The 26,116-nt window shown below is 48.3% G+C and overlaps 2 protein-coding genes across 3 annotated transcripts; both read left to right on the top strand.

The window, feature by feature from the left end:
* Positions 1-612: 612 nt before the first annotated feature.
* Positions 613-10,364, top strand: CLDN19 (claudin 19). 2 transcript variants are annotated; one of them, XM_083452273.1, is made up of 5 exons: positions 613-996; positions 5,337-5,501; positions 7,366-7,450; positions 9,457-9,603; positions 9,780-10,364. In XM_083452273.1, exons 1-5 carry the CDS (start codon positions 774-776, stop codon positions 9,856-9,858), a joined length of 699 nt encoding a protein of 232 aa, XP_083308399.1. In that variant the 5' UTR covers positions 613-773; the 3' UTR covers positions 9,859-10,364. The 2 variants fall into 2 exon arrangements, with proteins under 2 accessions (XP_083308399.1, XP_083308400.1); XM_083452274.1 differs by having other exon boundaries at positions 615-996; positions 9,966-10,364.
* A 5,655-nt stretch (positions 10,365-16,019) lies between these two features.
* Positions 16,020-25,358, top strand: LOC310682939 (claudin-16-like). Its single transcript, XM_083452289.1, has 6 exons — positions 16,020-16,147; positions 18,217-18,348; positions 20,098-20,200; positions 22,379-22,543; positions 23,263-23,457; positions 24,601-25,358. The coding sequence occupies exons 2-6, from the start codon at positions 18,235-18,237 to the stop codon at positions 24,687-24,689; spliced, it is 666 nt and encodes a 221-aa protein (XP_083308415.1). The 5' UTR covers positions 16,020-16,147; positions 18,217-18,234; the 3' UTR covers positions 24,690-25,358.
* Positions 25,359-26,116: the final 758 nt, after the last annotated feature.

Below are 26,116 nucleotides of genomic sequence, written 5' to 3'. Positions count from 1 at the left end.
CCCCAATTCCTGGCTACGCCCATGCCTACCCCCCAAAAATATTTTATTCAAATAGATACCCTTGGCATGCACCAGTTTTTGATGCATATCTGTGGGGGAAGCCCTCCGTCATCATTCTATGTGTGCATGAGAATGTTCCTTACAGCCTGATCCTCTACAAATTTACTCACATCCCTTGGGACTTAAAACCTGCTGCCTTGGGGTTGGAGGTCCCTTCGAACTACCGTGGTACCTCGGGTTAAGAACTTAATTCGTTCTGGAGGTCCGTTCTTAACCTGAAACTGTTCTTAACCTGAAGCACCACTTTAGCTAATGGGGCCTCCCGCTGTGCCGCACGATTACTGTTCTCATCCTGAAGCAAAGTTCTTAACCCGAGGTACTATTTCTGGGTTAGGGGAGTCTGTAACCTGAAGCATCTGTAACCTGAAGCGTCTGTAACCTGAGGTACCACTGTACCATTCTGCGGTTCTGTGTGATGCCTTTTGCTCATCGCTGCGAAGGGTCCAGCGGAGCTCAAGCTGCCTGGACTCGAGGGCTGGCTCCTCCCGCTCCAGGGCCAGCCTTGCTATGGGGTGGGGGGAGAGAGAGGACGAGAGCAAGGGAGCGCGGGCGGGCGAGCTCGTCCGCTGCCAGAGCGTGTTCCCTCGCGGGGGCGGCCCCTGGCATCGTCGGCCGCCGCTGCAGTCGCTGCCGCAGATCGCCCCGTCGGAAGAGGCGAGCCCTCTCCTCCTCCTCCTCCTGCCGTCGCTCCCCGTGGTCCTCTCCCTCTCTCCATGGCCAGCGCGGGGCTGCAGTTGGTGGGCTACTTCATGGCCCTGGCCGGCTTGGTGGGCTCCATCTGCTCGTCGGCGCTGCCCCAGTGGAAGCAGAGCTCCTACGCCGGGGACGCCATCATCACGGCCGTCGGGCTGTACGAGGGCCTCTGGATGAGCTGCGCCTCGCAGAGCACCGGGCAGGTCCAGTGCAAGCTCCACGAGTCGTTGCTCTCGCTCGACGGTGCGTCCCAGGGGTGCATGGGGGGGGGGGAGCGGGCGCACAGGGAGAGCCGGGGCTGCGGTTGCGCCTCGCTGGCGTCCAGCAGGCAGCCTGCGGGTGGGTACGGGAAGCGGGGCTCTCGCCTGACGGGATGTAGCGCAGCATCCATGGGGGGGGGCAACTACCCCCTCTAAATCAGGTACAGTAGTATCTCGGGTTACAGACGCTTCAGGTTACAGACTCGGCTAACCCAGAAATAGTACCTCGGGTTAAGAACTTTGCTTCAGGATGAGAACAGAAATCGCGGCAGCGGGAGGCCCCATTAGCTTAAGTGGTGCTTCAGGTTAAGAACAGTTTCAGGATAAGAACGGACCTCCAGAACGAATTACGTTCTTAACCCGAGGTACCACTGTAAATGAATAAAAGCAATTTACTAAAAGTAGACATTGTAGAAAGATTTGGACAGATTTTTTTCCTGAGCACTTGGGGGGGTCAAAAGGAATTTAAAACCACTAATGTTGAGATATTTGATTCCGAATCTGCTAAAAAGAGGTTGATGATAGGTGGTTGTCCTGCCGCCGCCCCCCCCTCACCCTATAAATCCTGGCTACGCCCATGGCGGCATCCCCGGATCTGGAACCCCTTCCCACTTAAACGTGCTGCGTGTTTGTATGTGGTGGGTTTTAGCTACTCCGTGGTGGTGGCTGAGCGCTCTGCTTCTCTCTTCTCCTAAAATGGGAAAGAAGAGATCCCCACCCCACAAAATTGCCTTCGATTTTCTCCAGCGCATTGAATTTTGGATTGTACGTTCTTAGGGGCAGAGACCTGTGTTCTTGTTATTATTAGTATTTATTTATTTATTTATTAAAGTTCTTACATTACATCGTCAGACATCGTCATATTACATCACAAAACTTCTTATACTGTAATTTTCAAACTGTATGTATACTTTATATACATAAAAAAACCCCCAAAACAAAAAGCTATTCCAAACTTACTCCAAAATCTTATATATACCAACACATTGGACTTGCTGTCTATTCTGTTGTATATTTCTTTCTTTTTTAAGAAAAGAATGTACTCTTATTATACAATAATAAGAGTATTTCTTTACATTTTATCTAATGCATTCCTTTATCAATATGTACCCTTGGTCTTGTTCCTCAACTCAGTCTGTCCTCAACGTCAATCAAATGCTTGCATAGATAGTGAACATTTACTGTATTTTTGAACATATGTCTTATATCTATCCCACTTTTCCATAAATTTTTGTTTTGAGTTGCCTCTCAGGCTATTGGTCAGCTGTGCCATTTCAGCAAATTTTTGTAGCTTGGTATGCCAGTCCATAATTGTTGGGACTCCTTGTGTTCTTGTTAATGTGAAAATGCCACACAGATAATATCTCCTCCTCCTCCTCCTCCTCCTCCTCTGCTTTTATTTTTATTACGGTATTAGCTTTCATATTCTTTCATATCCAAGCTAAACCTTGGCATACCATAAAGGCATTGCGAGTGACCTCTGGTGGGCCTTGTCTCAAGGGAAGGCTCAAGGTGATATATATTATTGTTTAACATTTAGTGCTGTTTCCTATCCACGTTGAGCCTTGGCATCATGTAAAGGTGCTGGAAGTGACCCCTGGTGAACCTTGCCTCAAAGGAAGCCTCGGGGTGACAGTGGTGGCTGTTTATTATTTGGGGGCTGCCTCCAAGTAAGTGCTACTCGCTGACCCATTGCAATTACCATATTGACCCAAATATAAGCTGCACTCAAATATAAGCCAGACATTTAAAATTGGAGAGGGGGAAAGAAATAAAGGGGAAATACCCAAATATAAGCCGTTCCATTCCTCACTGCTCCTGGCTGCATACCATAAGGTTGCGAATATAAGCCACACTTTTGACTTTTCACAGTCGGAATCTGGGGGGAAAGTGAGGCTAATATTTGGGCCAAAGCAGTAATGAACTTAAGTTAGCCATGTCTACTAACTTCAGCCGGTTTACTCTTGAGTGGGACTAACTCTGGATACAAACTATTACTATTGATAATTATTATTTTGCAGTATTCAATATCCAGGGTGGGAGGGTGAGTCCCACTGTCATTGCTCTGCAAGAGCACCCTTCCATGCAGTAATGTTGGAGATGCATTGATGAAAAAATCCAGTACAGTGGTACCTTGGGTTAAGAACTTAATTCGTTCTGGAGGTCCGTTCTTAACCTGAAACTGTTCTTAACCTGAAGCACCGCTTTAGCTAATGGGGCCTCCTGCTTCCGGAGCATAATTTCTGTTCTCATCCTGAAGCAAAGTTCTTAACTCGAGGTACTATTTCTGGGTTAGCAGAGTCTGTAACCTGAAGCGTATGTAACCTGAAGCATATGTATCCCGAGGTACCACTGTAAAGAGGAGTGGTGTATGGACTTTCCAGAATAAACCTAACATTAATGCCAGGACCAGGCCGGGGCATTTTGCTGCTAGAGACAAAGTGGAAAATGCTTTCTCCACTGCTGTGTGCCCGCTGTTGTGTGCCAGCCTGCCAGGTGGGCATGCAGTGGAAAAGGAGCCTGACAGTCATGGTGCACATTCCCTGGCAGCTGGATTTGCCACTCCTTGTGGCTGTCTGGAGCCTGCCGCCTTGAGGCAACCGCCTCGCTTCGCCTCATGGACAGGCCAGCTTTGACTAATGCAATTTGATTGTGGAAGACCCCCCGGAGGGGGAATGCTACCAGTCAGTAGGGATGCTGATTCTTCAACAGATCGCTCTGCTACCAGCTCTCTTCTCTAAGTGCTTTGCATGGGCAAAGCAACCCTGAACAGAGCAAAGATCTAAAACAGTAACTGTGCGCGTGCAATGTTCTTGCATGGGTGCAACTGCTTGCTGAGGATTAACTATTATTTATTAGCTGGCAGTACACCCGGTGTTGCCCCAGGAATCTAAGAAACATAGACCAAAACCCACTCCTCACTATCGGGAGCCCATCATGCCAAACTGGAATTAGGAAATCTTCAGAGGCATCCAAATTGGCAGAGTTTGGGCCTGACAGATGGATTCAAAATGGCACCCATGTGTCAGTGTGAGAGAGTCTGTTAGCCTCTGCATTGGAGACCCCTTTCAGAGCAGATGGAGCCTTTGGCCTGTGTGCCAGTGGATCTGATTCAAGGTGTAGAGCCCGGGTTAAATAGCTCTTCACCTCTGTGTCAGAGCTTTTTCATAAGTGTTGCATATAACTGTTAAAGGAGCCCTTTGCCTATGTGTCAATGGGCGAGAGTCATTGGGTAGAGCTGTAAAGAGCCTTTAGCCAATGTGTCAAAGAGGCCTTTAACAGGTAAGGGAGCCCTTTGCCCATACATCAGAGGTTGGAACAAGGCACTCTTAATTGGAAATGAAATGAAATGAAATGAAATGAAATGCCTTTGTTAAAAATTAGTTCCTGGAAGGGTTGCCATGTGTCCTCTTTTTCCAGGTCACATCCTCTTTTTCATGGGTAGAGGTAAAAAGGTAAAGGTAAAGGACCCCTGGAAGGTTAAGTCAAGTCAAAGGCGACTATGGAGTGTGGTGCTCATCTCGCTTTCATGCCAGATTTCCAGGTCATGTAGCCAGCATGACTAAACCACTTCAGGCACAACTGAACACCATGACAGTAGCCAGAGCGCACAGAAATGCCATTTACCTTTCCGCTGGAGCGGTACCTATTTATCTACTTGCACTGGCATGCTTTCAAACTGCTAGGTTGGCAGGAGCTGGAACCGAGCAACAGGAGCTCACTTGGTCGTGGGTATTCGAACTGCCAACCTTCTGATCAGCAAGCCCAAGAGGCTCAGTGGTTTAGACCGCAGCGCCACCTGCTGTGTAGAGTCATCATAGTGATCCATAGTTAAAAGTAGAAGTCGGCAAATGTGACCTCTTTTTTGCTCTTCAAAATATGGCAACCCTATGGGCCATTTTGAAGGGACGCGGGTGGCACTGAGGGTTAAACCACAGAGCCTAGGACTTGCCGATCAGAAGGTCAGAGGTTCGAATCCCTGCAATGCGGTGAGCTCCTGTTGCTCGGTCCCTGCTCCTGCCAACCTAGCAGTTCGAAAGCACATCAAAGTGCAAGTAGATAAATAGGTACTACTCCGGCAGGAAGGTAAACGGCGTTTCCGTGTGCTGCTCTGGTTCGCCAGAAGCGGCTTAGTCATGCTGGCCACATGGTCCGGAAGCTGTACGCCGGCTCCCTCGGCCAATAAAGCGAGATGAGCGCCACAACCCCAGAGTCGGCCACGACTGGACCTAATGGGCCATTTTAAGCAACTTAACCCTGCAATTGCAGCTGCCTCTTTCCCCCCTTGGACACCCCAAAGACAGGCACTTTCTTGTTTTCCAGTTCATATCCAGACTTCTCGGGCACTCATGGTGGTCTCCATCCTCCTGGGCTTCGTGGGGGCTGTTGTCAGCGTGATTGGAATGAAATGCACCAAAGTCGGAGACGAGAATCCTGTGGTGAAGAGCTGGATCGCTGTGTTGGGGGGTGTCTTCTTCCTACTAGCAGGTAAGTAAGCTGAAGGCCAATATATACCCTGTGGGCCTTGTCCCAGTCTGGGTGCCAAATGGGGCCCTCTGGGCATCTCCCTCTGACCTGGGGACTCTCCCTGGTCCCTTGCCTGCTGTATTTGTACTCTCCTTGGGTGTTGTTGCCTGGCTGGGTTGCGTCCTCAAACTCTGAGCATCCCTCTTGCTTGCCTGGATGGAGGACAGACGTGTGTGTATGACAACACGTGGAAACTGGATTGTGCTGCAGATCTGGAGGCTGGTTGGCTGCCACTGCTGAGTGCCTTCTCCATGCTACTGCTCCTGCAGTATTCAAGGCCAGACTATGTTTCCGGGCATCTTTCACCTCTCTGGTCTGCTCCTCCTGTCATTCTTCCTGTTAATCAATAGCAACAGATTCCAAGGCGGGATGCAGAGGGGGTAGGTGACCAGCAGTCCAATGGTCAGCCTGGGTATCCGAATCCTGGGGGCAAGGCCCTTGAGGCTGGCAGGTGGGGGAGCCAGTGGAGCTGGGTGGCTGCTGCATCGTGCTCTTGCTGTCACCCCACAGATTCCCTGGGCTGCCTATTTGCCACCACTCACTACACTGAAGTGGACAGTGACGTCTGTTGGTGGCCAAGGGAACTGCAGCCTGACGACAGTCTTACATTGCTATTATACAGTAAGACGAGAGTAATATTTATTGCTCCACCCACTTTTGCTTCAGGTCTGCTGCCCACCACTGGCACGTAGCCCCCAGAAAGTTGCCCAGAAGATTATGTGGTTGAAAAATACACTCCACCCTTGCTTTATTCGGTGGACTCGAAGCGGCTCATAACAAATACAACTTTGTGGAAACAAGTTAACAAGGTGGATTATTCCTCAATAAGAGGGTTATCGGGTGTACCTGTTCTGGGCACATACTGGTTTGAAGCATGAAATGCATATCAAAGTTCTTGTTATACTGGTGCTTAAATGATGATTTGGGGAACACAAGCATGTGTTCAAGATAGTAAAGGAAAAAGCTAGATATATCAGCTTGCTCCGAGGCTTAGTAAGGGCAGTAGGTCAGGCAACATAGCAATTTCTCCTTGGTCCTGTGCCTGCAGATAAGCCTTACGAAGTACATCGACCACTGAATAGTGGGGGAATTGGAGACATGTGACACAAGACAGCAGCAGCCATAGGACGTATAGGACTGCAGGGCCCATTCTCTTTGGCTCTGCTAAGAGGCCATCTCTGTTTGGCTGCTCCTCCCCTCCAACATTTTCCATTCAAGCTGTTCATGTACTACTTTAAAGAATGGGTTCCTGGGCTTGCTTGTATTTCTTCCCCCCACCCTTTTGTTTATAACACAATGCATGGCATGGAGAAAGCAGACAGAGAAAAGCCCTTCTCCCTCTCTCACAATATTAGAACATCCCATAAAGCTGAATGTTGGGAGATTCAAGACAGATAAAAGGAAGTCCTTCTTCATGCAGCCCCTAGTTGAACTATGGAACTCACTCCTGCAGGAGAGAGTGAAAGCCACCAGCTTAAATGGCTTTAAAAGAGGACTGGACAAATTCAAGGGAAGAGAGGGCTCTCAATGTGGCTACTTGCCACATCATCTATGTTCTACCTCGACTGTCAGAGATATTACGCTTCCGAATACCAGCTCCTGGGAATCGCAGGTGGGGACAGTGCTGTTGCACTCGTGTCTAGCTTGCGAGATTCCCACGGGCATGCGGTCAGAGACTGAGACAATGCTGGACTAGGTGGGTCCCTCGTTTGATTCAGCAGAATGTTCTCATGATGACTCCCAATCCTGGAACATGAATGTAATCTGTAGTTTGGCCCCCAATTCCTAATAACTGAATAATTTGTGTTGTCTTCTCTGTTCCCAGGTCTGTGCACTATGACGGCCGTTTCATGGTACGCAGCACGGGTGACGTACGAATTTTTCAATCCCAGCACGCCGGTTAATGCCAGGTGAGAGCAGGGCCTGTGCCAACCCAGAGTGTGCTTTCTTACACCTCTTGTCAAACCAGAAATCACAGCAGCGGATGTGTGCCTTTCAAAACCCAGAGAGATTGTCCCAGTTGTGTACATCACCCCCCCTCAATCACAGGTGGGGAACGTTTTTTCAGTCCAAGGGCCACATTGCCTTCTGGGCAACCTTTTGAGGGCCACACGCCACCTGTGGGAGACTGTAGAGAAAAGGGATGAATGTAAATTTTACTTTTTCACACCAGGCTAATTTTGATACACACTTGCAAACCCATCTCTACGGGGCCAGCAACATGCCCTCGCTGTCTGAGATCTCGCTGGAAATCAGCGCTGATTTAATGCACCAGAGCCACACAGCACGTTAACCCACTATAATGGTGCAAACACAAGTTCTGATATGCACTTCAATCACTCCCATAAATCCCTGAAACAGGAAGCTGATTGTCACACCATGGTAGCTCAGTATTGTCTACAGAGACTGGCAGCAGCTCTCCAGGTGTTCTGTTGTTCTGCCACTCCACTGTTGCCCTTTATTTTTTTGCCATCTTGAGGCAACGGAGTTTGCATGTCAAAGCCCCAAGCCACCCCCAGGAGAATGAAGACACAAGGAGACACAGAATTTAGGTTAATGTTAATGGGCAAAATCCAGGCCACAGCTTCATTGATTACAGAATGTGAGTGGTATTGGCTTAGGAATTGGCATCAACAGACTATACCTGACTCCTGCCCGCCTTGCAGGGAGTCTGGTAAGGGTAAACCACCAGTAGGGGGAGCCCCGCCAATGTGGATGGACTCGAGCATCCCCTGGGTTCCCGCTGGGGTTGTGGAATGGCCCTAGCCCCTCCCCGGGCTTCGGATGAGATCCACACCCCTGGATTCCTTTAACACAGGGGTCAGCAAACTTTTGAAGCAGGGAGCCGGTCCACTGTCCCTCAGACCTTGTGGGGAGCCGGACTATATTTTGAAAAGAAATAATCAATGAATTCCTATGCCCCACCAATAACCCAGAGATGCATTTTAAATAAAAGCACATATTCTACTCATGTAAAAACACCAGGCAGGCCCCACCAATAACCCAGAGATGCATTTTAAATAAAAGGACACATTCTACCCATGTAAAAACACGCTGATTCCCGGACCATCCGCGGGCCAAATTTACAAGGCAATTGGGCCAGATCCAGCCCCCAGGCCTTAGTTTGCCTACCCATGCTTTAGCGGAATACCCCTGACCACGGAGGGGCAGGTGATGGCCGCACCTCCCCTCCCCCACACATTGCTATTCCAATGCCTAACCTTAAAAAGTTGTGACGATTGCTACAAGGTAGGCAAAAACCAAGCGGCCAGTGTCAATTTGCCAAGTGGAAAAAGTCCTACCAGGCCCCTCAACAGCGACCAACCAAAGTCCATGGCAAGGCCAATGACGCAACCTGAACAAAGGGTGGGAGGGAGGGAGATCCGCGGCGTGAGGCTGAAAAGGGGCAATTCAGCATTGCACTGTGGTTTAAATTGACCACGGCCATGCCCCCCAAGCTGTCTGATTGGCCACTTGCCTAACTGGCGTGGCCGAGCCTCCCCGGCGTAGGGCGGGACACAGTCCCACCCCCCATAATAATAAATATAATATAATATATTATACCCCGCCCATCTAGCTGGGTTTCCCCAGCCACTCTGGGCAGCTTCCAACAGAACACTAAAATACAATAACCTACTAAACATTAAAAGCTTCCCTAAACAGGGCTGCCTTCAGATGTCTTCTAAAAGTCTGGTAGTTGTTTTTCTCTTTGACATCTGGTGGGAGGGCATTCCACAGGGCGGGCGCCACTACTGAGAAGGCCCTCTGCCTGGTTCCCTGTAGGGGGCGGAGGCGTGGCGGCTCGCCCGCAACGCGTCCCCACAAAGAAGTGGAGCCGATTTATCAGGATGCACACCTCGACATGTCTGCTGTTATAATCTACACTCTCTTTTTTCCTTTTCTTTTTTGGCCTTAGGTATGAATTTGGACCTGCTCTCTTTGTGGGGTGGTCAGCAGGCAGCCTGACCGTGCTGGGCGGAGCCTTCCTGTCCTGCTCCTGTCCCAAACCGGAAGAGAGAGGGCAGCAGTATTACCGGCAGTCGCAGCCTTCCACGGCTAGAGAGTACGTCTGAATCCCAAGGGAAGAAAGAGTGGAGACAAGTGACGGGTGGTTCCTTTACATGTCTGTGGAATGGAGAGGGCCAAGTTGCCTCTTGCAGCTCCAAGCAGGCTAGAAAGTCCAGAGGCACAATATCTCAGGGGTTGTTGTTTTTATTGTTATTTTTGGTTCCTTCTCAGATTCATGCACAAGAAGGGATTTGGAACGTCTTCCCCACCCACAGCTCTGCAAAATGGCATCACAGATGGGCCCGTGTGAGCGGTGGGAAGGGAGTCCCAACCTCGTGATATGTTTTCCACCCACCTGTTGTGTATCTGCGGGCTTGAAACTAACAGCCCTCTTTTTATTTCCCCTTCATTTTTCAGGCCCCCTGTAAAAAGGGGAGATCAGTCCGTGTAATGCCTTCGGGGGGAAGAGAGACACATGGTTCTGGGCCTGAGCTTTTCAATCCAAGAGACCAAAGTGACTATAGCAAGGACATTAAAAACAAACAAACACAAAGCAGACACCCCACTGTGTTTCCCCAAGACCCCTTTTCCTTATTGGGAGAGAGAAAAATGAAAAACCAGAAATGCATCTTTGAAAATGAAAGTTGCTCGTTTTCGAAATGTAAAAAGGTTGCATTAACTTTCCCCCTTGGTACCGTTTATACTGCTTGACAATATGGTTCTACCTTTTCAACAACGGCAACAACAAAATATATAAATGTTTCTAATGGTTTGTACTAAACATTTGTCTTATTAAAATATTTTTATTGCCAGCTTTCTAAAGTTTGTTGTTTCCCTCCTCAGTTTCTAGGGCGCCTTATAAGTGCTGAACTGAATGGTCTAGCAAGTTCACTGCCCATCACATTTTGGGGGGAGGGGGGTAGTGAAGAAACTTATATACTCAGCCAGGCTAGCTCAATATTCTCTGCATTGAGGGCTTCACGTAGGGAACCTTCCCAGACCTACCTGGAGTTCCTGGCGATTGAACACAGGACCTTCTGCATGCAAAGCAGGTGTGGACTAAACAGAGTTTTAAAAGTCCCACCCATTGCAGCAGAACTGAAGCATAGGAATTAGGCTAGCTTCCCCTTCATACTCTGCTTAACAAAGATATCAGAGAACAGACTGGAAAGCAAGTTTAAAATGTGGTTTACTTACTACATAGATTTGTACTGGTTTTCAGTTATAGATAAAGGTAAAGGGACCCCTGACCATTAGGTTCACTCGTGGCCAACTCTAGGGTTGCGGCGCTCATCTCGCTTTATTGGCTGAGGGAGCCGGTGTGCAGCTTTCCGGGTCATGTGGCCAGCATGACTAAGCCGCTTCTGGTGAACCAGAGCAGTGCACGGAAACACTGTTTACCTTCCCACCGGAGTGGTACCTATTTATCTACTTGCACTTTGATGTGCTTTTGAACTGCTAAGTTGGCAGGAGCAGGGACCGAGCAACGGGAGCTCACCCTGTTGCGGGAATTCGAACCGCCAACCTTCTGATCGATAAACCCTAGGCTCTGTGGTTTAATCCACAACGCCACCCGCGTCCCGGTTTTCAGTTACAGCAGCAGTAAAAACTATGCAGGTAAAATACTTATATTTAAAGTAAAAACAAAAAACAGTCTCCAGCCTGGGAATGGAGCGAGCACGGGGCATGGGTCTGCGCTCATGGCTGTTTGAAGAGAGAGAAAGAAGCGGAAGGAAACAGGAAATTACATATGTTCCTTCCCTCTCCGGAGAGGAGGGGAAATGACATCACACAGAGCCCCCTCTACCAATCACATTTTCTATGGTCTGAGTCTCTGCCTATCAACAATACAGCTCTGTGGTCGCCCTTAAACTAAGATTACCAGACGTCCCTGTTTCCTGGGGACAGTCCCCGGATTTACAAACCAGTCCCCATACAAAATCCATTGAAGTTGAAAAGTGTCCCCGGATTCATTGAAAAAAATCTGGTAACCTTGCCTTAAACTTGCTGACTATCAAGAATGTGCATTGCTGAATTTGTCTGCAATCTCCCACACTAAGGTGGATCACGACAGCCGCACTACCACCATGCAAATATAAGGTAACAAATTAAGGTATGGGACGCCAAATGCATGTTTGGGTGAAAGGTTAGGGTTAGGGTCTCAGGTTGGGAAAAGTTGAAGACTGCTTTCTTTAAAACATAATAGGCTGTGAATGCACCATATATTCAAAGCACATCCCAGCCACCACTTAAGCTGTGTCCACTTTGCACCTTTAAAGCAGCCCATTCTTTCTCTCAAAGAATTCTGGGAATTGCTGTTTGTTAAGGCTTGCTGGGAATTGTAACTCTGTGAGGGTTGAACTAAAGGTAACGGTAAAGGGACCCCTGACCGTTAGGTCCAGTCGTGGATGACTCTGGGGTTGCGGCGCTCATCTCGCTTTACTGGCCGAGGGAGCCGGCGTACAGCTTCCGGGTCATGTGGCCAGCATGACTAAGCCGCTTCTGGAGAACCAGAGCAGCTCACGGAAATGCCGTTTACCTTCCTGCCGGAGCGGTACCTATTTATCTACTTGCACTTGGACGTGCTTTCGAACTGCTAGGTTGGCAGGAGCAGGGACCGAGCAATGGGAGCTCAGCCCGTCATGGGGATTCGAACCGCTGATCTTCTGATCGGCAAGTTCTAGGCTTTGTGGTTTAATCCACAGCGCCACCTGCGTCCCTGAGGGTTGAACTACAGCGGCCAAAATTCATTCAGGGCAGGAAGCTGCTTTGAATGTACTTTAGCATGGACACAGCCCAAGAACCTGGGAATTGCAGTCGGCACCTCAGAAAATTACAATTCCCAGCACCCTTAATGAATCGCAATTTCCAGGATTCTTTGGAACTGGGGTGGGGATGGGGAGAGAGAGAAATGTGCTTTCAATGCATGGTGCGTACACAGCCATATAAACATAGGAGTGGCTTTACATCAGATCACCTGTACATCCAGCTTAGCCGGCAGTGGCAAAACAGGGTTCTGGACAGCGGCCCTTTCCTAGCCCGGTCTGGAAATGCCAGGGACTGGATTTAGGAGCTTCTGCATGCAAAGTGGATGCTTTGCCCATCGCTATAGCTTGAGGGGAAACCAATACTGGGAAGACCAATAAAGTCAGCAAACCCAAGGCTGTAGCTGCAGATCCCTGGTGGCAAAATTAACTCCTGGCTTTCCCACCACCAGCCAGCTTGGCCCTCTTGACCCCATGATGTTGTGTCTGGTGTGCCAGCATCCTGCTTTGCCTGGCTCCTGATGGAATCGCCCCCACCCCACTTGTCAGTCGTCCAGTTGCTACTGGGGAGCTTCACCTTTGCTGCTGCCTGTAACTAGCAACTCTGAGCCTAGTCGTTCATTCCTCTCTCTCCCCCACCTTTCCTCCCATTTTTTGGACTGATGAATGCAGGAAACGCTAATTAACCTAATCCGTCTGCACATGCAGGATGCCATGGAAAGGGGTGGGGGCAAAGAAGAGGTAATCTTCTCCCCTGCGGCTTTTCTTCCTAATGTGGGCTAATTGGGGCTGCTTTTCCGAAGTTCTAGGCAGCTTCAGAAGCCTCTGCCAAAACCAGCTGGGCCCAAAGGTATCACCAGCTGCCGAAAGCGGGGTGTGTGTGTGTGTGCGTTTGGGTGTCAAGCCAGCCTGGAACTGGTTTGGGCTCAGTTCTTCTTTAAGGCATCTAAACAAGGGTGTTGATCCAGTAGTGGAGCAGGTTGCTGTTGAATACAGCTGAAGACTGCAGTCTACCTAGCTCAGAGGTTTTCAACCTTTTTGAATCCACGGCTCCCTTTACCAACTGCGGCAACCCTATGGGGCTCAGGAACCCAGTTACATCACCCCTTCCCTGCAGAGCTGGCAGCCTCTCACCCTTTCTGAACATCCTCCCTTGTGGAGTGTTCCTTCAGCCTCCTCTCCCCTCTCCTTGGGAGTCCTCCAGGTAGCCGCTGCTGCCGCCCCTGGCCTCTGAGCTGCCCTCCATACCCCATAGAGAGGTGCCTCCTCCCACAGCCCACAGGGACCTGGGAAGCACCCCCTGGTCAGCCCTAGAGGCACCATTCACCTGGGGAGCTTGTAGCCAGGGCTGCTGCAACAAACAGCTGTGCAAGCCTTTGGGAGGAAGACAAGAGAGGGCATCAGAGAAGGGAGGCCAGGAGGGACAGATGCCAGTGTTGCCTGCAGCACCCCTGGCCATTATTCAAGGCACCCCAAGATGCCACAGCACACTGGTTGAAAACCACTGAACTAGCTTATCTCCTTTGTTATGCTTCTCTATCTTTAAACCAGACTTGGACCAGATAGCCTTTCAAATGGAAGACTAGAATGATCTGCATTCTTCACCATTTCCCCTCTAAAAATGGCATGCAAAACAACAAATACAGTGGTACCTCGGGTTATGAACTTAATTCATTCCGGAGGTCCGTTCTTAACCTGAAACTGTCCTTAACCTGAAGCACCACTTTAGCTAATGGGGCCTCCTGCTGCCGCTGCGCCGCTGCTGTGCGATTTCTGTTCTCATCCTGCAGCAAAGTTCTTAACCCGAGGTACTATTTCTGGGTTAGCGGAGTCTGTAACCTGAAGCACCTGTAACCTGAAGCATCTGTAACCCAAGGTACCACTGTACATGGCACACACTGACCCCTGGCCCAAGACTCTGAAAATCGCACTTCCACCTGTGGCATGTATATATTTGTAAATAAGCCAGTATTACATATATTAAAAATGACAGCATGCTCTCCTCCAAAGGATACCCAAAGTGAACTCTGCTGCACACCCACCATACATGTAAAGGACATGTATTCCCTGGAAGACACCTGGGAACTGTCTTTTCCCCCACACAAAGCAGCCAGCACATATAATAGGCAACCGTTTCCAGGAATCTTTGTGGGAAGGCATGTGTTTTAAACCTGTGGGGCAAAGGACGTAACGGTTTACAAATTAAAAGTGCTCTTACTTTCCATGTCACAAACAAAAGAAGTCAGGGCTGAGAAAATGGTGACCTGCCAACCTTCGCCTAGCAAGTTCATGGCAATGAAAAGAAAATCAGATTTGAGTCAGGCCAGCCAGACTTCCCAGCTCAAGATTTACGTCCCCAAATAGCTGATGTGCACTGCGCTGTCTTTGAGCATGAAAGCTCATCTTGCAGGAGGTTTTGGACTTATCCATCCTTGGTCCAGATAAGAGGAGGGGGAGGGTGAACCTGGTTGAAAAGTCTGATAAATGATCTTCTCTGAACTTTTTCGGAACCCCAGGCAACAAAGCAATCTACGTGGCCCTCCTGAACCGGCCTCAAGACTTTAAGCTGTCTGGCAGAGCTCCAGAATGCTTCATACCAAGCACAGAAGCTCTTTCTTCCGCTTTAACAGACTCTTCTGTTTGGAAGGGCCCAGCAAGCAGCCTCTTGTCTGATGCTCAAGGCAAATGAAGCAGCCGTGAGAATGATTTAACTGTTCATGGCAACAATGGCAGCTCCAACCTGTTATCTTAACGCTCAGCATCAAGAGGAGGCACCCACACTTTGCAGGCACTGGGAACAAGAATGCTTGGCAATTCCAGCTGCAGAGTTGGGAAACAGGAAGAGAGGGAGAGGTTTTTGGCCTTTTCTGCACCAAAGCTGCGGTCTTAATCACAGGTCATAGAAGTGTAGATTTGGAAGGGGCCGTTTGCATCAATTGTCCAACCCCCCTGCAATGCAGGAATCTCGAACCCGCAGGCCTGAGACTAAGAGTCACCTGCTCTCCTTATATCTTGTCTCTCTCTCAAGTGCTCTTCCTCTTTAGTCTCAATGTCACCCCTTGCGGAACTCAGCAGGGAAGAGGATGGGGAGAAAGCTAGCATTGTTTGGCTTTGCCTGTCATTGGCTCTAGCGCCACCTACTGTTGGGCTCCCTCCCTTCTGTCCAATGGGCACCAGCTGCCCCGGATCCCGCTGGCTACTGTTGGCAACAGAATACCAGACTAAGATGGATTTTGGTCCAATTTAGCAAAATCATTGCATTCTTGACCTCTGAACAAACAGTCTACCAGGAACCCAGGGATCCCGCAGGAAAGGCTCCCAGCCTTTCTTTTGGAGAGGTTGACTGGAACCTCTAATTCCGGAAATAATTGATGTAGCCTTGATCCTCAGTGAAGAAGTGATGGATTTAGTTCTGGAGGGAGGGCACACCGCTGCGTGCCAGTATCGCCTGCCAAGCTCCCAAAGATGCCAATACCTGTTTATGCTTTCTGACCCATAGCCATTTTAATTGCAAGGAAGCCCATCACGCTGTTAAAGCCCAAAGCACAGCTGACATGGCTTGGATTTTATTTTTTAAGGAGTCTGATCCAGAGACAGTTTCGATTGCTACTAAACAGGCCAGTGGCAGGGCTGTCAGGTGGGGTTCAATTCTGACCCCTGTACTGCCAGGTGACGGTTCCTGGGTTTGGCGGTGCAAACTCATGTCACCTTATTGACGTTTTAAAACTCCTGGAAAAGACTTAACCTGAATTTCTGGCTTCTCTTCAGACGTTCTGTGGGATCTCCCTTCGCAAGGATGACAGAAGCAGAGGCCCTTGCGCACCCGACTTAAAGGTAAACTCCTAATGTTGTGATCTTCCTTAGGAGGGCATTGTGGTCTGTGAGAGAGGCTCTGTCACTGAGTTAAGGGCCTTCCTTACAGTCTCCTGTTTCCACCTCCAATAGGATGGGGGCAGGAGGATAATAATACTAACCTGTTGTAGGGATTCTTGCAGTCTTATTTTCTTTCTGGAAAGATGGGAGGGTTTTTCTAGAAATGGCAGAGGAATCGGATTAAGTTCACATTTAAAGGAAAACCTAACGAAGTCACTTTCTCCGAAACAATCACTGAATCAAAACACAGATAATTTCTATTCCCTTCACAGAGCTAACAGATCCCAGAGTTCCTTGGGAAGAGGGATCGGTTGTTAAACCACTCTGGGAGTTTTAGCTCTGTGGGAGGAATAGGGGTCTCCTAACAACTCTCTGCGCTCTTAACGAAGTACAGTTCTCGGGATTCCTTGGGGGAAAGCCATCACTGTTGAAAGTGATATGCTACTGAAGCGCAGATGGGGCTTTAGTTCAGTCTTGACTGAATGTTTGTTGTGATTCGTTTGTGGGGCTGTTAGATAACAATGAGCAGTCAGTGAGCAATTTGTTCAGGTGTGCTTGCAGGACTTTTTGCTGCCTTCCCCCATAGAAGTCCACTTTCCTTTTATTTATTTTTCAAAAGTGGATTAGTTCCACTTTGGATCCGTTTTTATTGCACAAGCCTACAATTATGGCATGCGCTATGATCCGTCCTGCAAAACACCGAGAATCTCGGGACATCCTTTGTCATCCTTTTCATCAGCACATGACCAGCTCCCTTCCATCATGCCTCCTTCCCCTAGTGCCCCGAGTTGAGTTGGTTACTTTCCTTCCTTTCCCCCTGAACACGACCAGACTGTGCAGGTGAAAACTTAAAATCATTCATAGCTCAGAGGCAGAGCATTTGACTTGCATGCAGAAACTCCCAGGTTCAATTCCTGGCATGTCCAGGTATGGCTGGGCAAGACCTGGAGAAATCCTGCCAGTCAGCGTAGAGAGCGCTGAGCTTTTAAAAAGAAAATCCACCCAAATTCCTGTGGACCAAAGAAGCCCTTGAGTGGTGTTCTTTGTGCTTCTTCCTAGGTCTTAGTGATGCACATAGAGACCTATAAACTCAGCTAACTAGCCAGGCTAGAGGCCTTGTGCCTTATCTCGTGTTAGGAGCAGCTTTAGTCCCAAGGTTGTAAACAACATTCCTAAGTGTCTACATTTGACAAGAGAGAGTCCTTTGTTTCCTTGCCTAATGAACAGGTAATGAAGGAAAGACCATACATGGTACAATTAGTATTGTGTTGTAACTTTAGATTGGAGGAAGTTAATGCATATGTATTCCTTTAACAGATAACAGCTATGTATATAAAGCTTTGCTAACCTTTTGGAGAGTGATCCCACTGAGCCATTATTGCTAGCAATAAACACCCTTTGTTTTCTCACCGCCACATGGCGATTTCCTTCAGCCTCAAACATTAATTTTGCTACATTAGTATGCCATTTTTAATTTTTTTTCTACTTACCTCATTCCTTGGGGAACCTTTTTTTTTAATGTGGCAAAGCTGGCAGCACAGAGGACAATTCAGGTGCTTGGAATTGGCATTACTGTGCAACCCCCTCACCCTTTATTTTTATTTATTTTTATTTTTGTAAGGGTGGAAGTATTTTCCTGCTTGCCTAACTCGATTTTCCTCAAGCCATTGGTCAAGGAAATCAGCATGAAACAATATATATATATGATTCTGATAGTCTCTTGGGAGCAGAGTGCATATATATAGGCTCTGAGCACAGGTGCGTTTCATAGTATTATAGAATTATAGCGTTGGAAGGGGCTCAAAGGGGCATCTAGTCCAACCTCCTGCAATGTTTGTGTGTCTTCATTCTGTAAGTTTTTTTTTTTCAAACAGCACCCATCTCCCCACCCAAAGCAAACAGGGGACAAGCTGGAATCCCTTGTTGGGTGCAAAGCTCAGAGGTTGCTGCAATTTGGGGGGAAGCTGTGGCAATTTTGGGCAGGGTGAGGGTGGAGAGATACCCAGAGCCTTATGTGTGTCTCCTCCTAGCCCTTTGTAGTTCTCCCAATGGCGGTGGCTTTGCAACTGATGTCCTTCTGCGTCGCTCTCATTTCAACCCTCTTCCTGGTCGCGGCCACATGGACCGACTGCTGGATGGTTAATGCTGATGACAGCTTGGAGGTGAGGGCGAGGAACAGGAACAGGTAGCTGAGATCCATAATGTTCTACAACGCTGGGGTAGCCAGTTTGGTGCCTATATGTGCAACCTATTCTCCAGATCTATAATTGCACCCCCCTTCCCTTAGGGCCCCTCCATAATAAGAAAGGTTGCCGTCACCCTTCTCTGCTTGTGGAGTGCTTTCCCTGGCCATGCCCACCTGGGGCCAACCTTTACATCCAGTGGAGGCAGTTCAATCTGCCCTCAGCCAGGCCCTCTACCTGCTTACAACAAGTTCAGAGGGTGGCGCTGCCTGTTGGCTCCCCACTCCTTAGTCTCAGTGTTGCCCCTTGCAGAACTCAGCAGGGAGGAGGATGGGGGCGAAACTGGAATCACTTTGCTCTTTCTGTCATTGGCTCTGGCGCCACCTACTGTCAGGCTCCCTGCCTGCAAAATGGGCACATTTTGGCAGCTAAAGTGTTCGTCTCTCCTGGGGTACTTGATGAAATTTGATTGTAAACCAGCAAGATAAATTTGATTGTAAGCCAGCCCTGTATTAGGCAACCAACTAGTTATAGTAGTAGTAGTACTATAATAAATAATAGGTGAGGAAAAGGTACTGGTATGCTTTCAAATTGCTACGTTGGCAGAAGCTGGGACAGAGCAATAGGAGCTCACACCATCACACAGATACAAACCGCCAACCTTCTGATCAGCAAGCCCAAGAGGCTCGGTGGTTTAGACCACAGCGCCACCCGTCTCCCTAATCATAACAGGAACTGAGCCCAATTACCTATTGGAGCTCTTTGCTGCGCAAAGTGAGTAGCATATGGCTTGAGAATCCAGTTGCAGAGTTGACTTTACCTGTTGCAATCCAACATGCAGAGATGCTTGTGGAGTAAGAAAAGTAGTTTATTATAGGTAGTACATAACTTGGATAGGGAAGTTTTCTCGTTCTATCCTAACCAATTAATCTGGGCAATGCAAAGGCAGCCATGCTTGTTTCTTTGTTCTCAGAGGATAGACCCAAGGTGTCCTCTCATATTGAGGTCCAAAAGAGAAGTCAGAGGAGGTGGAGGAAGTTGTAAATAGGATGCAACCTAAGATGTTTCAGTCTAAAACATCCAGTCCTTTTCAGCTCTGGCCCTGACCTGGTAGAACGCTCTGTCACAAGAGACCAGGGCCCTGCGGGATTTGACATCTTTCTGCAGGGCCTGCAGGACGGTGCTGTTCCGCCTGGCCTTTGGGCTGGACTCAGTCTAACCACCCCTCATATTATTATTATTTTTTATGGAACCCCTTATATGGGATTTTGTATATAAATTTTCCCTAGGCTCTTTTTGCTGGCCTATGTAGGACCAGCATGGATAGTTGGCCCCGGTGAATATTTGACGTTTTCTCCCCTTATGGCTTTGATCTATAGGCTACCATTAAAATGAGGCTGCATTTTAAGTTGCATTTTAAACTGTATTCTAACTTATATTTTTATCAACTTTTTTTGTTTTGTTTTAAAATGTTTTTACTGTATTTATATTCGGTGTTAGCTGCCCTGAGCCCGGTCTTGGCTGGGGAGGGTGGGGTATAAATAAATAATAATAATAATAATAATAATAATAATAATAATAATAATTATTATTATTAACAATGAGATAAAACAGTAAGCTTAAAGGTACAGCGATAGCCTGGAAATGTGGAGGTGCCTTTCTCTATCTGTCTCAGCCCCAAGCAACCCCCCTTTTTGCACCCAAAACTTCCGATTATGTTCTTTGCAGGTCAGCCACAAATGCCGAGGACTGTGGAGGGAGTGTGTCACTAACATGCAAGACGGCATCAGGACCTGCGACCAGTACGACTCCATTTTAGCAGAGCACCCCTGTAAGTCTCCAACAGCTGATGGACTGAAGCATCTTCGGGTGCATTCAAGTTTCTCAGCCTTTGCACAACTGCGACCCTCCCCTTCTACAGTTCGCCCCAATTGTTGGGGGTGCTGGGAGGTGTTTCTGAGCATGTTAAGATTGCTAAAAGGGCTGGAACTGATGATCAGGCCTCTAGGGGTGGAGTAAAAATGCAGAGATGAGGGCTGACCAGTGGAGAGTTCTCTTTAAAGTAAGGTTGGATCGGCTTACATCAGTGGGTGGAGAACAGGATTGGGAACTGGTGGGCCAAATCTTTATCTCCTGCCCCCCTCCATGGGCCAAGTTTGACCTGTCAATCATCTGACATCACAATGACATCAGGGGAGCTTTTCTTTAAATACAGTGGAACCTCGGGTTAAGTATGTAATTCGTTCTGGAGGTCCATTATTAACCTGAAACTGTTCTTAACCTGAAGCACCACTAATGGGGCCTCCTGCTGCTGCTGCACCGGCAGAGCATGATTTCTGTTCTCATCCTGAAGCAAAGTTCTTAACCAGAGGTACTATTTCTGGGTTAGCGGAGTCTGTAACCTGAAGCATATGTAACCTGAAGCGTATGTACCACTGTAGAGCTGTGCACTGAGGCCCTGACCATTGTCTGATCATTGGGGCTTGCACTGTACAAGACATGACTTCATGGGCCAAATCGGGAGCCCCAGCAGAGTTCTCCACCTGTGGCCTATAGTGATGATACTGATGTGCCCGTGATCTGTGGCAATGCAAATACTCTTTGGCAAGTTCTCTCAGCCTCAGCTTGTTTTTTGGCAGTATAGGGGTAATAACACTGCCCTACATTTTTAGAGTTGGATGTGGGTAGTGCTAGCCTGGAACGGGTTCAGCCAAAATCATACCCTCCAACATTTCTCCAATAAAAATAGGGGTGTCCTATATAACAACATCATCATCAACATCACCATCAACAACAACAACTTTATTATTTATACCCTGCCCATTTGAGTGGGTTGCCTCGGCCACTCTGGGCGGCTTCACAACATATATAAAAACATAATAAAACATTAAAAGTTTTTTTTAAAACTTCCCTATACAGATGTCTTCTAAAGGTTGTACAGTTACTTATCTCCTTGGCTCGGGGGTCACATAACTCCAGACCCTCCAACATTTATCCGATGAAAATACAGTGGTACCTCGGGTTACAGACGCTTCAGGTTACAGATGCTTCAGGTTACAGACACCGCTAACCCAGAAATAGTACCTCGGGTTAAGAATTTTGCTTCAGGATAAGAACAGAAATCGCGTGGCGGCAGTGTGGCAGCAGCTGGAGGCCCCATTAGCTAAAGTGGTAACTCAGGTTAAGAACAGTTTCAAGTTAAGAACGGACCTCCAGAACGAATTAAGTTCTTAACCCGAGGTTCCACTGTAGTGACTTCCTAAGGAAAAGTGGGACATTCCGGGAACTAATCAGAAACCGGGACGGCTTCTGTAAACTGGAACTGTTCCTGGAAAATGGTGACTCTTGAAGGGTCTGGTCTGCAAAATGGGGCAGGGGCAGGAGGCACAATCTTGGATGGGCTGGAGGTCAGAGGCACCAGATTATGTAAATAAGGAAGCAGGAGCTAGAGGAAGAGGAAGAGAGGTCATCAGAAGACAGGTCAGGTGCCAGGTTGAGCAGGGAAGAACCGGGGGGGGGGGAGAGAGCCATAGCTTAGTGGTAAAATATCTGCTCTGCATGCAGAATGTTGCAGGTTCAATCCCTGGCATCTCCAAGTAAGCCTAGGAGAGACCCCTGCTTGAATTCCTGTATAGCTGCTACCAGTCAGTGTAGACAATCATGACTCAGTATGTTAGCTTCTTATGTTTCCATTTAAATCAGCTCTTTATCTGGCACCTTGCTTTAATTTTAGGAAAGGGACCTAGCTCGGTGGTTATAGCTCCTGATATGCATGCAGAAGGTTCTGTTTTAATCTGGGTAGAGAAATTGGAGGGACTGCTGCGAGAAATCCTGGAGAGCTACTGCCCACTGGTGTAGACATTGATGGTCTAGGTGGACAAATGAGCTGGCTCAGTATTAAACAGATCTTCAAGGTTCCTCCCAACAGAGTCAGCCAGGGGACGCCAGGCCAGTGGGATGCTTCTCTGACTGACCTTCAACTACCTTGTATTTTGCTTTCCCTTCTCAGTGAAGATTGTGGTGACTCGAGCATTGCTGATCACAGCTGACATCCTCTCGGGATTCGCGTTAGTCTTGCTGGCGCTGGGCCTCGACTGCATCAAGTTTCTCAAGGACGAGCCGCACGTTAAGCTGAAGATGCGCTATTCCTCAGGATTAGTCCTGGGAGTCGGAAGTAAGCGCCTTTTCCATTGGGGTCTGGCTTTGTTGTTATCGACCAGGACAGCTACCGAGGCAAGGCTTGAGGTGGAAAGTGGAGTCTCCTGTACAACCTCTCTCATCCCTCGTAATTACACAACGGGATGTGTTGCCCCTGATTCCAGGACAGGACCACACTGTTTTCCATCAATGTCTCCTTTTCTGCTCCTTTAGATAAGACAGCCACCCTGTGTTGTGCCATGACTTACAGTGGAAGCCATTTTGTGTTATGCCCCCACGCCTACAGCCAGCAGCCATTTTGTGTTATGCTGCACACCTCAGGGCAGCCATTTTGTGACTGGCCCAAATATGCCCACCGGCCCAAAATGGTTTGCGACCCCTGGCCAGTTGATATGGAGCAATTTTGCCACATATATGAACATACAGTGGTGCCTCGGGTTACATACGCTTCAGGTTACAGACTCCGCTAACCCAGAAATAGTGCTTCAGGTTAAGAACTTTGCTTCAGAATAAGAACAGAAATCAGGCTCTGGCAGCGTGGCGGCAGCAGGAGGCCCCATTAGCTAAAGTGGTGCTTCAGGTTAAGAACAGTTTCAGGTTAAGAACAGACCTCCAGAACGAAATAAGTACTTAACCCAAGGTACCACTGTATATGGAGGGATTTGGGTATTGGCCCAGCATATTGACTAACACCTCTGCCTTTCTTGAGATAATTGTGTTTTCTTGGTTCACCAGGTGTCCTCGGACTGGTGGGCTCTGTCTGGTATGCTGTCGACATCTATATGGAGAGGACCACTCTTGTCTTGCACAGTGTGTTCTTGGGAGTCCATTATGACTTTGGATGGTCTTGCTGGCTGGGAATGGTGGGGTCCTCAGGATGCTTCGTGGCAGCCATTGTGTTGACTTGCTGCCTTTCTGCCACCACAGGAGGTCAGTACGAAGAGTTAAGAGTTCAGAGACAGCAGCAAAGGCTGCTGGCTGTGGATATCCCCCAATTGTCCTAAGGGAGGGGAGGAAACTTGTGCCTCCCTATAATGCTAGGACCTGGGGCCATCCAAGAAAACCAAACGTAGGAGGACTCAGGAAAGAGAAAAGTACTTCTTCACACAAGTCATAGTTAAATTATGGAACTCACTATACTAAGAGGTAGTGAGAGCCACCAACTCGGATACCTTTACAGGAGGACTAGACATATTCAGGGAAGCTATCGATGGCTACTAGCCAGTTATCACTATGTTCTGCCTCCACTGTGGGAGACATTATGCTTTGGAATACCAGTTGCCAGGAACCACAAGTGGGGAGGGTTGCTGTCATGTTCTGATCCTGCTTGGGGCCTCCCCTAATGGGCATCTGGATGCTGGACTAGATGGGCCTTTGGCCTGATTCCGCAGGGCTCTCGTGTTCTTACATTCTCTAGATATTCTTGGGCTACAGGTTCCAACCTCCCTACTAGCTATTAGCCATGCTGCCTAGGGATGATGGGACCTAGCTGAATTCCTCTCACAGTGAGAATTTGGAGGTGATGTCAGGAAACCCTGATCACAGTGCCCCCTCCCTCCTGCATGGATGAAGATAACCTAGCAGGGCTGTTACAAGATAATGTATGCACTGTGGTGTAGCATGGTGGTGGGACTACCGGGGTGATTGCTCTGAGCGCAATTTTTTTTTTAGGAGTGTGCCTCTGCAGCTTTTGCCCCAACCAGAAGTGCTCCCTGTCCTGCCTGCCTGCCTCACCTGAACAGCACGCCAAGCAGGAGCTGGGAGAGGATGGGCCCTTGCATACCTTGTCTGTGCGGTGCCCCCCCCCCCCCAGCAGAGGAGGTGGGCAGACAGTGAGACTTGCTGCGGTGGTGGTGCCGCAGCCAAAGGAGGTGCACGCACATGGCCCGCCGCTGCACTGAAGCTCTGTCTGGTAGCTACATCAGCACCACATGGAAATGCCGCAGTATGTTCCTTGCCCCGGGCAGAGGCAACCCATGATACACCACTGTGTATGCACCACTCTCTAAGAGCACTAGAGAGGGCCACATCGATTTCTAAATATTGTGACTTCAATTCTTCTTTCCAATGCAGGTGCTGCCCCCCGCAGGAGACCTCAGCGCCCGACACACCATTCTCCCATAGTCACTTGCAAAATGTATGCTATGGCTTCCCGCGTGTGACACTGAAGCAAGCAGTCCCAGCAAGTGAACTGCCTCTGGAACAGCTGCTCATAAGCCTTTTCTCTTCATGCTGGCTTTGGAGGGAAGGCATAAGACTGCTTTGGGGCCTTGGCTGCACGGTGTGTGCCTTCCCCCCCAAAAAAACAACAACAACAACAACAGTCCTACCCCTGTGTGGCTTAGATGACTGCTGGTGGAGCAGGAATAGGGAGCCACACCTTGCCCCATCCCTGATATTGTAACTCTGCCTCAGATCCACTCTCTGATGCTTGTACATTGAGCGCAGCTGTTTGCAAAGGAAGCCCTACAGGCAAACACACTTGTGCCCTAGAGCATGGAAATGCTATTGATCACAACATAGCTTCTCCACACCTGGGCCGCATTCACACAGCAGTTTACTCTATTTTCCTGATCTTGCTGTATCTGTGAATTTCCACATTATATTTGTGCTTCCACATAATGTAAAAGCCCCTTCCAGAAATGCAGCAGAATATGGAGTAAGCTGAGCGCTCATTCATGTGCTACTTGCTTCCAGGAAGAAGAAGAAAATCATTTGCAAATAGCATGGAAACGTGTACTAAACTTGCACTACATCCCACTATAGTTCTTTGTCATGTGGAAGCTCAAATGTGATGTGGAAATTAACAGCTAGGGACATGTCAGGAAGCCAGAAGGAATCACTATGTGGTTGCCGTGTAGCCCAAGCTCTTTGAAGCGAATCCTATAAATATATAGGATATATAAATCCTATATATTTATAGCACCCTAGATGAGATGTGGGGTTGTCATATTGCAGCAAGGGCTGGATGGGGGCAGGGGGATTCAATTCCTCTCACATTTAAAGGCAAACGTATGGAAATTTGTACTTCCCTAAATAGAAGTGCAACCATTATTCAAAATTCACACTTCTCTGAATTTTGCAGTGTGGTCCTCTGACCAAGTAAATGCCTCTATTACGGGAAAGGGTGTCAAAAAAATAAAACCTGTTAGTGGGGGAAATGACGTTCAAATCTCTATTCTACAGGGGGAGATTGCTTTGCCAAAGTGTGCTTCTTAGGGGAAATTGCATACGAACCTGTGCATATTAAGAGAAAATTGCACCACAACACTGACAGTTTTTCAAAAAGAATTGAAAACTGATGTGGGAACAAAGAGGATTGAACTTAAGGCTGGAAATATGAGAAATGGAGAGAACCCAAATGGACAGCTTCACCCATCATTAAATACTGGATGTCTTCTGCCAAATCACAACTCCTTTTTTATATACATTTGCAGCGCCAAGGGAGGAAACATGCCAGCTTTCAGCACTTAAAAACAAATTTGCAAAACTTCTCAAATGCAGCAGAAATGAAGAAGAAGAAGAAGAAGAAGAGTTTGGATTTGATATCCCGCCTTTCACTCCCCTTCAGGAGTCTCAAAGCGGCTAA

Source organism: Podarcis tiliguerta, assembly GCF_965153285.1.
Source record: "Podarcis tiliguerta genome assembly, chromosome: 8".
NCBI classification, from domain to species: Eukaryota; Metazoa; Chordata; class Lepidosauria; order Squamata; family Lacertidae; genus Podarcis; species Podarcis tiliguerta.
The sequence above is the reverse complement of the archived record's forward strand: the minus strand, read 5'-3'. Positions and strand labels throughout refer to the sequence as shown.

Bases quoted from the DNA above. Each gene is read 5' to 3' on its own strand.
- CLDN19 (XM_083452273.1), top strand. From the start codon at position 774: ATGGCCAGCGCGGGGCTGCAGTTGGTGGGCTACTTCATGGCCCTGGCC. The intron at 5,502-7,365 runs GTAAGTAAGCTG...CTCTGTTCCCAG, and splicing joins TGTCTTCTTCCTACTAGCAG to GTCTGTGCACTATGACGGCC. The intron at 7,451-9,456 runs GTGAGAGCAGGG...TTTTGGCCTTAG, and splicing joins AGCACGCCGGTTAATGCCAG to GTATGAATTTGGACCTGCTC.
- LOC310682939 (XM_083452289.1), top strand. From the start codon at position 18,235: ATGGCGGTGGCTTTGCAACTGATGTCCTTCTGCGTCGCTCTCATTTCA. The intron at 22,544-23,262 runs GTAAGCGCCTTT...TTGGTTCACCAG, and splicing joins ATTAGTCCTGGGAGTCGGAA to GTGTCCTCGGACTGGTGGGC. The intron at 23,458-24,600 runs GTCAGTACGAAG...TTTCCAATGCAG, and splicing joins CCTTTCTGCCACCACAGGAG to GTGCTGCCCCCCGCAGGAGA.